Below are 14,695 nucleotides of genomic sequence, written 5' to 3' on the forward strand. Positions count from 1 at the left end.
TGAAAAATTAAACACTCCGCGTGTCTACATTTTGAAACCTTAAACCTTTACATGGAAGCCCTATAAATCCCATTGCCTGCATTAAGACAAAATTCAAATCCTACAAACAGGCAATTTCAAGTCATTCACTTGGAAAATGCTCTGTTTAAAATGTCAAAAGGAGGGTGACTCTTTTCTTGTGCTCTTAGATTACCATATTTCTCTCAGGCTTGTGACACCTGCAGCCCACTGAGGGCGTGCAGAACATAGGACTTTACTTCAAACAGCCCAAAGGGCTGTGGGTTTGGGTATTGACTGGGACTGAGCTCGTCCAGCTTGGACCCCTCCTACCGCAGATGTACATTAATGCAGGAGAAATACAAATCTGGGCAGCAGAAAGAAAGGCAGTTCCTTTTAACATGCTGTTGTCTAGCTTGATCGTGTCAGTTTGAGGGAGCCCATTCAAAGGTATTCATGCATCTGCTTTTGAGGAACAATGGCAGCTAGTTTATAAACTGTCTCTTTTGGCTGCCTAAAGGCTTTAGACACCATTGTTTTGCTCCTCTTAATAAACTTTTGGAGGAGTTCATCAACTCGCCTGAATAGCCTACGCAGAGAGGCCAAAGACACAAAATAACAGACGGTTGGCTTTCCCCTTTTCTTTCTCCCTTTTGAAGTGACTGTCTTTAAATCAGGAAAGAGGGCTGTCAGACACCAGAATAATTTTTGGTCAAACAAAAAAGCAAACCGCAGAAGGAACAAAAGTTAATTCACAGAAGAATGGAGGACTTGACTTTTTTAATGAAACTGATAGAGGTGCACCTTGAAACATGGTTTAAACTCTCTAACATCACATGGTCGATTTGTTCCTACATTAATTAATGAGCTAAATGATAATTAATGGCCTCCATTATGCAAATCTTGATGGGATTTTAGTCAGAGCAGCTTGAATTCAAGTAGGCTACTTTATTTAGAACTTTTTGTCTTATAGGTCAAGTAAAAACGTTTACTACAAATTAGTCTAAACTTCAGGCCAGAAAAACAACAACACTGAAATAGACAAAAAAAATCGCTTTTTAATTTTTGCTTAGCCTATTTAAATTTTATTTATAAAATAAAAGAGCCATACTTTTTGTCTTACTTTTTTTTTTTTTTAAATGTTATTAAAAATAAATAAACACATTATGGCCAATAGGCTATTTCGACTTCCATTTTCAAACAGAGCCAATCCCGTTATTTTTGTCTATTCAATGACCCTACATTAATAGTGTTTATTTAGCGCATTTGTACACGGACACCTGCAGTGGATAAAAAATGTCGGAGCAAATTCTCATTTTCCCAAAACACATACGTGGACCTATACGTTTCAACATTTGTCCTCAATAAGTTATAGATCTATCGACAAATGGTTACTTTTCCTTTGGTCTGTTTATGAGTGCCCTGAACCACGTTTGGCACTCCTTCTTTGTGGAAGGATTCCCTTTTGTTAGATGATCAGTCTCCCATTGGGTCTCCAGACAGGATTCTTGGCATTTGTCGGCAAAAATGAAAGAAGGATTAAGGAATGGCTACTGAACACTCCATGGTAAAGGAGTGGGCAGCAATTCCCCCGATTCAACCCCCCCTCTTCCACGTTGGTAACTCCTCTTTTCGTATATTTGTATTCCCAAAGAGGCCATTAAAGCTGGTTTGAAAGCGATACGAACAATAAGATCAAAATCAACAAGTCGAGTCGTATGTTCAACGTTTGCAAGTCTTTGCTTGTTTCCTTAATTTGAACACCCATAAGAGGCAATTAAAGCATATATTAATTGCCAATAATTCCGTCTGATTTTTACGCATATCCAATATTGTTGAAATGCGTTTATTTTACAATTTAGTCGTGTTATTTTTACTCGCGGCTATTCAAAATATTCCTATTATTTTGCAGCTACAGCCTGCTATAAAATATGATGTATAAAATATTATATAGGCTAAAATATTATGTCATGCTACATTCACGTAGTTTCAGAAATAAAGTAACAATTGGCTTAATTACATAGTTCTCAACCGATCCGCGTTGTTGATTTCGAAATGGTATTTAAATGTCTTTTGGACTAATGAATGAAACATCTAGGTTTTTATATGGGGTCACCAAGAGTCCCGTGCTCTTCCACTTATTCCACCCGCGATGGCGAGTCCAGGGCATCAAAAACACTTTTGTGACATTACATAGGAAGCCCTGAGGCCAATACATTTATTAGTGTCAGCAGGAGTTTTCCCTAGTCGTTTGTTCGTTTTGTTCTTCTGCTCTAACAGGATGCCAGCCCCCTCAACTCTATAGCACAGTGCAAATCTCTGACATCTAATTGTATGATTGCCCAAAACATCCTATAGGTTGCAGGTATGTCAGGACTTCCTAATTGAAAACTTATTGGTTTCATTTTTATTAGTTTTGATTGTTATTGAGTGGGAAAGGATTGTGCGCTTACTTTTTATGAGAAGGGGGGGAAATCGCCATGTCTTCTACAGTGGACATATGAATTTTACTAAGTAGCCTATGCCGAAAAGTAAGATTGTCTCTTTCACAAAATAATAATAATAAAGAGAAAAAAACAGCTGATATCCAAAAGCCATTCGCCTATGTGCACTGAGATAGTCCTTGTCCCACATGGCAAGAAATATTTTAATTAATAGACAGGCCGTCTTGAAAGCAGCACTGGCAGTCTGTAATATGATGAACTCCCATTGTCGTGGTGTCACCACCAATGTTTCCGATAAGAAAAAGCACCCAAGGATCAAAGACTATAAGCCTCTCAATTTCCTCCAGACGCCTCGACTTTTCTGCACCTACTTTCTATTTTTTTTTTTCTTCCTCTCTCCCTTAAACATCTGAAACACACAAAATCCTCTTCATTGCATCTAGTATAGGATCCGCCCCAGGTTAACAGGTCAGCAAAGCTGTTGAAAATAATTGCATAATAATATTCTGTTCAAGGGGTCTTACGCAATCTTTTGACATTTTTTCTAAATGATTAACGTCAAATTTATATTCTTAAAGACTGGCTGTGATATGACGCTATTGAGACAATTTGACTCGAATATTTTCGAATATTTTTGCCTTACACAATATTAAGAAATAGCCTATTTATTAAACAATCCACATACAACGCTATTTAATCAACGATAGACGGAAATAATCTATCAAAACGATCCCAAAACAAATTCAAGGAGAGAGGTGTAAGAGATGATTTTTAAAAGCTGTCAAAAGATGTGAGGAAAACAGAAACTGTATTCGACATTTTCCGACATTCGATTCGTTCCACGAATTAAAGACCTGGATTTGGTGCAGGCCTAGTTTTTGTATGAACTTCATCCTGGGTGTACGTTTGGAAAATAATTTCCTCAGCAAAGTGCAGGACTGAAGTTAACTAGCATGTAATTCAGTTACACTGCAAATGTTTCACGAGGCAATGCCGTTGACACTAAACAGGCGCTCTGGTGTCATGATCTCTGGATTAGCATATTTCACAGCATAGTCTCATCATTAGACGATGATCTTGCAAAGAGATTGCTTATACAAACGCCAGACTTGTTCTATTATTCGGCAGAATTCTTACTGTCTCTCATTACTGTCCAACAACAGTTTGATCATATTAGGCATATGTGCATTTTAATAACATCTGCTAAGCATTCGAATAGCAGGAAACGCTTATAGCAGTGTCCACGTTACAACATACCTACATTTTACTTTGATAAATTATGTCTACTAACAGTGAAAAGAAAAATATATAATTACCAGAAGCTACAAATAATACTTGCACATTAACTTATTCTAACGTATTTTGTATTGAACTATAATTCTGTGAATACATATTTATTTGAATACTGTATTGTATAATATTAATAGTTATTTATTATTATTATTATTATTATTACAAAACGCCCCCCATCTCAAACTTCCAATGAAATGTGTTGGGTATAGCAGTGTAGGGGAAAGGGGAGGTTAATCCGAGTTTAATACATTGATGCACAGCGCAGGACCGCGGCTGTGATGATTGTGTTATCTCTTCCCAACATTTGGGTCTCCCTCAATTTCAGCCCAGCCAAATAGCTGCGAGAAAGTGCAGATGGAGTGACTCTCGATGCCTGAGGAAAAAATATTAATAGCTAAATAACTTCCCCATACTTTCACTAAATCTCTCTCTCTTTCTCTCTCTCTCCCCCCCATTCCAGATGGATTTGTTTGAAGTGGTCTCTCGACTCATCCCATGGTCTTCTTTCTTCAAACGAAGCTTATTTCAAAGTCTCAAGTATACAGTAACTTCGGTTTCTCTACAAATATCTGGGAACTACCCGCTTGCCAACACTTTGCATTCTTTCGATGTAATTGGTATTTTGCGGCATTCTCGAAAGGAATGACGAATGCTAATTAAACATTCATCAATGCCGCCTTCATCTGCTATCGGAATTATCGTAAATAACCTACTAGTTTCCTAGTTAAAAAATTGGACATGAACGCCCTCTCAAGTCAAAATTTGAATGCGATGAGCTCGTAATCACGACTTCAGAAGTGGGAAGTAGGAAATTTCCTATAGCACGTGAAGGCAAAATATGCCTATCCGCCACACAGCAAAAAAAAAAAAAAAAAAAAAAAAAAAAAACTAACTAAGTAAGAAATGCACGTAGGCCTAATTCACCGATTTGTTTAAACGATATTTCTTTTCGTTCTTGTGGGATTAGTCCCTAAACGCCAATTGATTTAACCAACTGATGTCAAATGGGCAAATCAGTCAATCTCCATTAATTGGCCGACAAATTTTTCTATGGGTCAAATGACATTTTATTGGTCGAGAAGGCTAAAGCACCACATGTGCGCCGCCTTTCATACTCAGATTCAATTCAAACACTGATTTAAGGGTTATGTGAATGTCAGAACGTGAAAAATAGGAGCACAACAACTGTGAAAATTCGTTAAATACAAAATGACAGGTATGCTTTGGGGGCAGCTCATTTCAGAAGTTACTAAATAGACAGACTTATGTTTTAAACCAGCATGATTAGACCCATTTATAGACAAAGAGTGGAGTTTTGGCTTGGTTATGAAGCCAGGACTCACTTCTCTTTGTTCAATAATTTCACACCCATAGTAATACAAAACTGCCCAATTTGTCCACAAATAGTCTGCTTGGGGTCTCATTCATTTGCCATGTATTTGTGCGTCAAATCAACTAAAATAGACCAAAAAATACAATAAAACAAATATACGAACAAGTGTGAGAAAAAGGGAAAAAATCTCAAGAAATTGTGCCGAAGGCTAGCCAGTGAGGGCCGTTTAAAGATGAAAGCGAAGAGAAAGAAAAGGCTCAATTTAATCTGCTTTAAAACCTTTCAAAATAACGTTGTGCTTGGAACTCAGGCAGTGAGAGCTGATTGGGGATAAATAAGTTTCTTGCTATGCCTGTGAGTTATTACACCCATCTCCAACACAGCCGCTTGTTCAAAAGACACGTTTTCATTACGAACTCTAATAAGTCTTAACATTATTAAATGCCAGTTGGATGATCAAGTGAAACAAGCCCTGAGAAAAATCGTTTTAAGTCTTGAAAAATATTGCACTTTAGCCCCAGCTCTTATGTATGACACTGGATAAAGCTAAATGTGAAAAGACATTTCACAAAATGTAAGACAAATGTGGAGTAATTTTGGAGATGTAAATAAACATTAGGCTACTGATATTTAGGCTACACAAATTATTCATGAATCCTAGCAGAAATGCATGCATTCATAAGTTTCAAATAGGCCTATTCATATTCTCAACCCACAGCGTTTAAGGCAATGGCAAACATTTCTAATCACGGATTGTCACTTCGCATATCCGTAATCCAATAGCTGTGGCTCCTGCTGGCCTCTGAATAAAGTCCACAGAGGTTGTATGAGGGTTTTGAGTTTGCGCGCGCACGCACACATACGCGTAAACACAAACGTGGGTTCTAAAACGATACAAATTTGAGATCAATCGAGCACACAGTCGTGTTAAAGGCCATTTTAAATAGTGCATCCTCTGAATAAAAATAAAAAAAGCCCTTTGCCATATTTTAAAATTGAAAACATTATTATTCCATGTAAAAAAATAAAATAAAAATAAAATATTGAATACGAATAAAACCGACGAATTTCCTATAGCCTATCAATAACCGATTAATGTTGCATTCATTTTAATATTGAAATTAGCGTAATGACGGGCCGAGCACCTCCTATCTAAACCACCTCTCTAAACGTCAGCTATAGAAACACAATAGTGATTCCAAAAAGAGCAGTGGGCATTTCCAAACAAGAATAAAACATTTTGCACCCTCCAAATCTCATTCTATTCCAACAGACGATTCCATAATATTACAAAACTATCTACCAGCAGGGTGTATTGAATAATTCATCTCTCTATAGTCCTCCTCTTGGCCTTTTGTTAAAAGTTTTTCCCCCCTTTACGGGTTTTTGAATGTGAAAGGAAGGCTTCATTCCTTCTTTCGAAGCCCTTGCTTTAGATTCCTCGCTCCAAAAGAACTTCAGTGAAGCAGAGATCTTTGGACTGAGGTTCATCTTCAAGTGTAAAAAAAAAACGAAAATGTTTTTTAAGCACTATTATTTTAAGCAAACAATACGACTTGTCTTTTTGTGGTTAATTATTCTCCCGAGATAAAACAATGGACACGGCTATATAGACAATAGCTCAAAAAATCAACTATTGTGTTATTTCATAATAGTGAAAAAATACAATAAAATCGAAACCACCAAAAAAATTATTCATATTATTACAGTGTTGTTAGGGGAAATGCTCATTACTCTTTGCCAGATGCAAGGTCTGTTAACGTGCGAATAAGCGTGCCGAATTATCGCGAGAACCAGCGGGCAATGCTGAACTTATGGGCTGTAATTGATATTGATTGCCACATCGGTCATCTGTCAGTTACCGTTTCCTCGGCGTCAAATCAAATGAGTCTGTTATACAAATAGATCAAGGCCTAAATACCATACGTCAGAGCCAGTATAAATACACACTAAATCAAATTACTAAATGACAGTTGAACAAGCAGAGAAATCTCAAGCGATGGGAAAGACGCTGAGCACTGACACAAAAAGCACACACCGATTTATTGTGCAGATTTAACAGATGCCCAATAAACTCAAGCGCAAAATTTATTTAAACAGGTGTTTTTCTTTTTTTTCTCTTCTTCTTCTTCTGCATATAGCCTACAATCAGAAGACAATTTAAATGATTTACCTTTCTCTCCCAGTATGCCGTCAATGCTGTGCTTGGTTTTTTTCTCCCCACTGTCATCTTTTTTGTCGCAATCGTCCTCATCGTCTTTTTTGCCGAAACGCGCACGTAGAACCCGGCTGATAGAACTTACTGATGGGATAATTAAAATAATAATAATTATTATAGTAGGGAAATAATAATAATAAGAATAATAACGTCAACATTACCTATACTTGTAATTTATAATTAATATAAACTATTATAGCCTACAAATAATAATAAAAATAATCTATTTTTATTTTCTGTTCAATTTGTTAAATTATGTACAAAATGATTGTGATAGAAATTACGCTGGAGGACATGAAAAAAAAGGGGGTTGCTTACCAGATGAGGCCTCACCTGAGGGAACTGTACTTCTGTCACACACACCGTCCTTCAACAGTTTATCCCGAATCTCCCAACTAAACATGCCGGGATTTTCGCGCTTGTATTCTTCGATTCGTTTTTCCACGTCAGGTGTTGCCACCTGCTTTTGTGTTTGATAGAAAAGGAGAGGAGATACAAAGAGAATGGAAAAATAGAAAGTGTGGGTAAAGAGGAAAAAAAGAACAAATTTTAGAACAAATTGTAGCCTAGCGTACATTAACGTGCTCAGTGTAGATGTCCTTTTCTTCTTTTACTTTTAAAATGCTATCATCTTTTCTCAAACGTAGGTTTTAAAATGAAATCATTCATAGACAAATAAAATGCACAAAATACAAAAATACCCAGCTAATAATAATAATAATAATAATAATAATAAACTTACTCTGGGTTTACTTCCTCCTATTGCTCCAGGACGGATCGAACCAGTTTCTTGATACCGGCAGAGGATTTTGGACACACAACCGTGGGAAACGCGAAGTTGTCTGGAGATCACGCAGGGACGGATGCCGTGGTGAGCCATTTCAACTATTTTGTGACGGATATGATTTGGCAAAGGCCTGCCATTGATGAAAACTCCGCCAAGCTGATTCACTCGACCTTGACCCAGAGGAGTTGAAACTGCAGTAGAGAAATGGGAATTAAATCTAACTTTGGCCAGCTATCACTAAGAGTCCAGACATACATTTTCCTTCTTTTTAATTTTTTTATTCCCCTCTTAAAGGCGTCAAATAATAGGCTGGTTATAATAATAAATAGGGTAGGCTATACAATTATATCAAATAGCCTGCACGAGAAGCACTTTGTACTAATGGAATAAAAATTTGTAGTTGAAATCTGTCTTACAAAAACACAATAACAAATAATTTTTTTTTTATTCTTCTAATTTAAAAAAATGCAAATAAAAATAAATTGAATCAACTTAATGCTCTTGCTACTTACATTTATTGACAAGCTGTTTAAAATTCGCAGTTGTTTTAAATTGTAAATTGTGTTTTCTGTCAATTACTGAAAGAAAATCTACTGGAGAATTTTGCATTTAATGTAATTTCACAGATTGCTCTTGAGTGGTCCTCTCGGCCTGGATGCGTCCTGCTTCATTATTCGCATGTTTTTCAAATTATTAGTGTATAATTCTTTGTGCATTCTGGATTCACTTGCGCAACTATAGATCACGTCAACAAATACAGTGACGGGTATGGCTTAGTATTTTAAAGTTTTATTTGAACAACTTTAAGACGATCTTTGCCAGCACGAAAATTGCCCTGAGAAAAAAATATATATTTTATTCTGATACACTGAATCGCACGCTGATCATCAAAATGTAATAAAGCCACAAAAAAGGGGGGAAAAAAACTTTCAGAAGCGAAATCTCGGACATTTGCGTAAAGCATCTCAATACATTCGATCATTTGGTACACTCGCAAGTGAAAATATAGGCCTAGGCTACACTTTAAAGTATTTAAAAAAATAAAATGAACCATTTTGACTAGAATAGGCCTAAATCTGTATCTTGCAGCCCTGATATCGTTTGCAGCAATTAATTACAACAAAATAAGGTATGCTACCCTACACCTGTCCAACCAACCTTCCAAGGGGAATCCAGTGCGGGGATAGTTCTGTCCCGGAGCCGGTCGCATCATTCGCGGTACTGTTCCCGGTAAAGATGACATTCTACTATTAACAAATGACGAGGCACAGTAAGGCTGATGATTAAACTGCGAAAGCAAGTCCAGACTTGTTGATGAATGTTTCCTTAATAACTAGAAATGTACTTAAGTCCTCTTTTCAAAAAAAGAAGAAAAAAAAAAAAAGATATCCAGCCAGACTATCGATGGGTTTGTGAAACCTCCAAAAAATCAAACAAAGATAAACACTGTCGTTTCGTGCGGAGGGGGTCATGAGCCAAATAACTACCGCAAGAACAAGATGCAGCGCGCGCCAGGGAGGGGGTACTCCAAACGCTCTCGAGTGAACAAAGGTTACTTAATTCTTTGCAGTGTTTTCTTAAAAGGTCTGATAGTTTTGGATGACAAAGTCTGCTTAGGGGTTGGGAGTAGTTGAAGTGGATAACTTTAGCGCGCGGTGTAGGAGGGGTGTCGCGCGCGCCGATAGGCTCTCGCAGTCTTCTTTTATTCATGTGGGCATGGAGGGGAACAAGCAAGTTTTTTTCGACCAATCACAAAAAGCACAGGGTAAGACAAACACGCACGAACACGCGGAGTGCCCAGCTTTTCATTTACTCCATCAGATTGCCTTTGAGCAGTAAACAATGCAAACATTTGATTGATCGCCTGCCATTTGTTGATAAGGGCTAAAAGTCATAAGCTAATAAAGCAGCACTTGTTTAGATAGGCCTAGGCATACTTAAAAAAAAAAAATATAGGCTAGATATGTGTGTTTTGTTCATTCATAGTGTCAGTATATTTACAGCCTATACTTGGCCTTAACACAAAACAATTGCAACTCAAATAGGCTGTTTTCAATATAGGCTCGACTAGTCCGTCGAATCAAATAAATCTTGTGTCTGTGCTAATTGAATTGTTCTGTTTTACTGTAACATAAAACCTTTAATTAAAGTAGCCTACAGATAAGCTAATAATGTTCCCGGTAGGACTTGAACGTTCAAACCGGGAATTGCCTATACAGTGCGCAACATATGAGTCGTTTTTAATCGTTTTACATTAGACATCACGACTGATAGAAAACCCAAGAAAAACTTATTATAGTTTAAAAACAATGAGCAGAAACTGAACACAACAACACTAAACGAAAAAGACCATTTACAAAAATAAGACAGGCCAATAGCCTAATTCTTATTGCGGACAAGAAAAAAAAATGATCGTGAACCTCTTTTAAATGGCAAAATTATCAACAAAATAGTCAGTCTTCCGATTAAACGATCAAAAAGAAAACAAGCAATTGCATTTTTTTTAAACGTGCGGCTCATGAAGGTGATCGCCTAATCATATTTTTCAATAATAAATCATAACTACATTATGATGCTTAACATTATTAATTTACAGTCAAATAGGAACAAACATTCCATTCCATTTTATATAGGCGTATTATTTCTATAATTGCATAAATGTGTTAATGGTATCTTTGAAAGTTATATCAAGTGTCTCCTGAAAGTTCTTAAGTCCTTGAATCAGATAGGCTAATTATTCATTATCCTAAATTCTTCCATGTCTATGAACACATTGACAGTTCAGCCTTCTTCTTCTTCTTCTTCTTCAAGTCAGGGAGAATAGCATTGAATTATAACGTTTAGTGTCCCTGTGATTAACCTCTGCCAATTAGCAGTGATTGTTTAGGCGTCCCTGTGTGTGCAGGAACATTAGAATTCAACATAAAGAACAAACATGCAGTAATGACTTGAGAACTTCGCTTTGATGTCAACAATGGTATCTTTCATTTGTGTGCATTGCTGGCTAATATATAGGCATAGTTCCACATGACTAAGCATGTCACATCCCAAGGGACCAGTAATGCCTTTGTGGTCTCTTAAACAGACATTGGAGTAAAGCAAGAACTCCTGTTGCCAGGAGTTATCTTCACCATATCAGTCTATGAAGGTTGAGGAGATTAATCTAGTGTCTACTACTTTTATTGTGGCAGAGGTGAATAGAAGACATATCTACTGTCTGGGATCATCATCACTTTTCATAGACACTTGCTTTAATGTGTCCCTTCATTTTTTACATCGCTTCTATGGCCTGCATTGCCCATGTAAAAAAAAGAAAGAAAAAAAAAGTACAAATGCCATTTTAAAAAAACATTTGGTTTACCAACACAGTTATCAGTTTAGTGAACAATGTGTAGCTATGAATGGAATACAAACCTAGACTACAAAATAGATTGAAAAAGTCTCACTTTAGTTTTTTCCAATTACGTTCCATGTGCCAGTATTACATATAATATAAATATGGTCTGCAACAGATATACAACACTGTAAAAAAAAATTATATGATCAATAAGTGATGACAACATATGTTTTTACAATACTTTAATTCATCAAAATAAGTTAAGCAATTTTCAACTTTTTTTATAAGTTGTACAAGATTCAACTCAACAGATTAAGGTAATTTAAACTGAAATTACTTAAACATTGACTGTAGGCTACTTAAAAATCTAAGGTAGCAACTTTTTTACAGTAAGGAAACACCACTTGCTGAAAACTATATTTCCTCTAGTCTAGACCCTTCTTTGACTTTTTTCTCCAATCATACCAGATCCACACGACATGTATACAAATATATTCACACGTGGCCATTGTTGGTCTAATGTGAAAACCATACTGCACATTACGTCTTCGTCATCGAATGGCATAAAGTTTAGGACTCGACTATAACTTATACACCACTAGATGGCGATAAAGGACCAAATATAATTCCTCAGGATTTTCTCAGTTGTTCACTTGGATTTCACTCAACTTTAGTTTAAATGTCCCATGATATTCAGCATACACAGTCAAGCAAAAAGTGCTGACTTCATAACATATACTGTATATGGTTCTGTAATCATAGTTAACCATTAATTGTATAGTTCAATTCTTTAATCATAAATATATCTCACAAGTTGAGAAGTTGATGTACAGTGAGAAGAAGAGCAAATGAAGTGAAAGTGCAGCGCTGCTGCATATCTGAAGCATGAATGCAAGAGAAGGAGAGAGAGAGGCTGAGGGAAAGAGAGCAGGTGCACCAGAGCACACAAAGCCCAGCAGACTAAGGTTGAGTTCCATATGACACTTTAAGCATTGGGGCAGAATAGCATTCCAGCTGGAAGCATTTAAGAGTGTTAAATCACTAGCTTGGTAATGACATTTTGTCCCCATACATCACAGAAAGCGAGGGAAGGAATGTCTGTCTTTCTCACAGGCATTCCTACCCATTTCCACAGCACAGTAGCGTAGATGAATGTAGAGATACTTCAAAATAACTAGCAAAACAGATGAGGTCTGGTGCAGCTTTTCAAAGCCTTTTTATTTTACTCCGCTATTGCAAAGAACAAATCCAGTCTTTAGAGGTATACTATTAAACCATAATTGGCTAATCATGCAGTATTGTTCAAAAGTATGGGGTCAGTAAGATTTTTTTTAAATAAATGAATACTTATTGTATAATGATATTCAATATAATAGGCTACTACTTTGAAAATATGCATTCAATTGTTCAAAAGTTAAATTGTTAGTCAACATTTGAAGTGGATCCAAAAGTTCATCAAAGTTGTCCCAAGACAAGAACGGGTATTGTTCAAAATTCATGTATAACTTTGATTAAAGGTTTTGATCCACTTCAAATATATATATATATATATATATATATATATAGGCTACTATTTAGAAAAGATGCATTAAAAGTAAAATTTTTACATATATATATATTTATATATATATAATGTAAAAATTTTAATTTAATGCATCTTTTCTAAATAGTAGCCTATATATATATATATATATATATATATATATATATATATATATATATATATATATATATATATATATATATGTGTGTGTGTGTGTGTGTGTGTGTGTGTGTATATGTATCATGATTTCCATACAAATAATAAGCAGCACAACTGTTTTCAATGATTATAATAAAAGTTATATAAAAGTTTCTTGAGCAGCAGATCAGCATATTAGAAGGATTTCTGAAGGATCATGTCACTCTGAAGACTGGAGTAATGATGCTGAAAATTCAGCCATCACAAGAATACGTTTCATTTAAATATTCAAATAGAAACGTTATTTTAAAAGTTAAGTCACATTTATTTATAGAGCGCTTTATACAATACAGATTGTTTCAAAGCAGCTTTACAGTAATTACTGAAAAATTATGCATTTCGACTGTTGTTCAGCAGTTGCCTGTTGTCAGTTCAGTGTTGATTCAGTTCCATTGTAAAGATCATAAATTATTCAATTAGTTAATTTCATAAAGCAGTTCTGCAAAAAAAAATATTTCAGCATCCAGCTCAATTCAGTTCTCATACAACAGCGTCAGTCAGATCAATAATACTGTTGAATATCTCATAATATATGACTGTACACAATGTTACTATTGATCAAATAAATGCAGCCTTGGTGAGCATAAGCATAATAAAAACATTAAATGTCTCACAGACAGACATCTGAATGGTAGTGAAAGTCATAAAACATATTTTTAAGCAAAAACAGACAAATCAGGTTAAAATAAAACACGAAAATAAAAGGCTTTGAAATAACCAATACTCCATCACAAGCATGTTCAAAAGTATGGGGTCAGTAAGATTTTTTTTTAAATAAATTAATACTTATTGTATAATAATATACTCAAGCATCTCCATCACTCAAGTCAGTCGGTTTTTGGAATACTGTAAAGTACGGTTAAACTGAGGTACACAATGAAGAATCCCTAAAACATTTACTTTAAAATTCAAACATTACACTGTATTTGAATACTACAATACTGTCTACACTGTATGTGAATACTAAAATACTGTCTGTGGTCTTATTCTCTTGCAGGTACAGTTGAAAACTCTCATCTTACAATAAAATAATGGAATTTTAAGTTTGGTGCAATGGCAGATTTATTATTCTTTCTCCTTCCATCTTTTATTCAGAAATAAAATGCACCATGAAGGCTCTCGTATACCAAGCATGTGATCTTGTCATGGAACACCAAACCACTGCACTATGAACTCTTGTGTCTCGTCTTCTGCCATGATACCTCCCCAGCTCCCCTTTCATGTGCTGGTGAGTGCTGTGAAGTCTGACGGGGGGCATGTGTGAGCGTGAATAGGTCGTGACCAGGAAGGTCATGCTGCATGGAGTGTTTCTTTCTCCCTTAAACCTGAAAACACTGAGACTATTAACAACATACAAATCAGGGGTCATGGGCAGGCTCAGTAACTCAGCTGATTTGGAATCACTTTGTGTCACTCATAACTTGATAAATAATATCATGTTGGTATTGGTATCATGTTGAGGTAATTGACCCTAGATGAACAATCAGTGCATTTGACATATTTTGGACTCCTGCAAGATATATTGTAAATTAAGACAAGTTACAG

General features: G+C 35.8%; 1 protein-coding gene across 3 annotated transcripts in view; it reads right to left on the minus strand.

Moving 5' to 3' along the window:
- Positions 1-9,728, minus strand: part of pax7b (paired box 7b) — a 54,534-nt gene extending 44,806 nt beyond the window's left edge. The window contains exons 1-4 of one of the 3 annotated variants that reach the window (XM_082145341.1): positions 9,231-9,728; positions 8,028-8,263; positions 7,619-7,748; positions 7,241-7,369 (exon numbers count right to left, since the gene is read on the minus strand). In XM_082145341.1, the coding sequence (XP_082001467.1) occupies positions 7,241-7,369; positions 7,619-7,748; positions 8,028-8,263; positions 9,231-9,315 (580 nt within the window). In that variant the 5' untranslated portion in view covers positions 9,316-9,728. Of the gene's footprint in view, positions 1-7,240; positions 7,370-7,603; positions 7,749-8,027; positions 8,264-9,230 lie in introns of all 3 variants that reach the window. The other 2 variants (XM_082145340.1, XM_082145342.1) reach the window with 2 other exon arrangements.
- Between the last annotated feature and the right edge of the window lie 4,967 nt (positions 9,729-14,695).

The sequence above is a fragment of the Leuciscus leuciscus genome (assembly GCF_965113295.1).
Source record: "Leuciscus leuciscus genome assembly, chromosome: 18".
NCBI classification, from domain to species: Eukaryota; Metazoa; Chordata; class Actinopteri; order Cypriniformes; family Leuciscidae; genus Leuciscus; species Leuciscus leuciscus.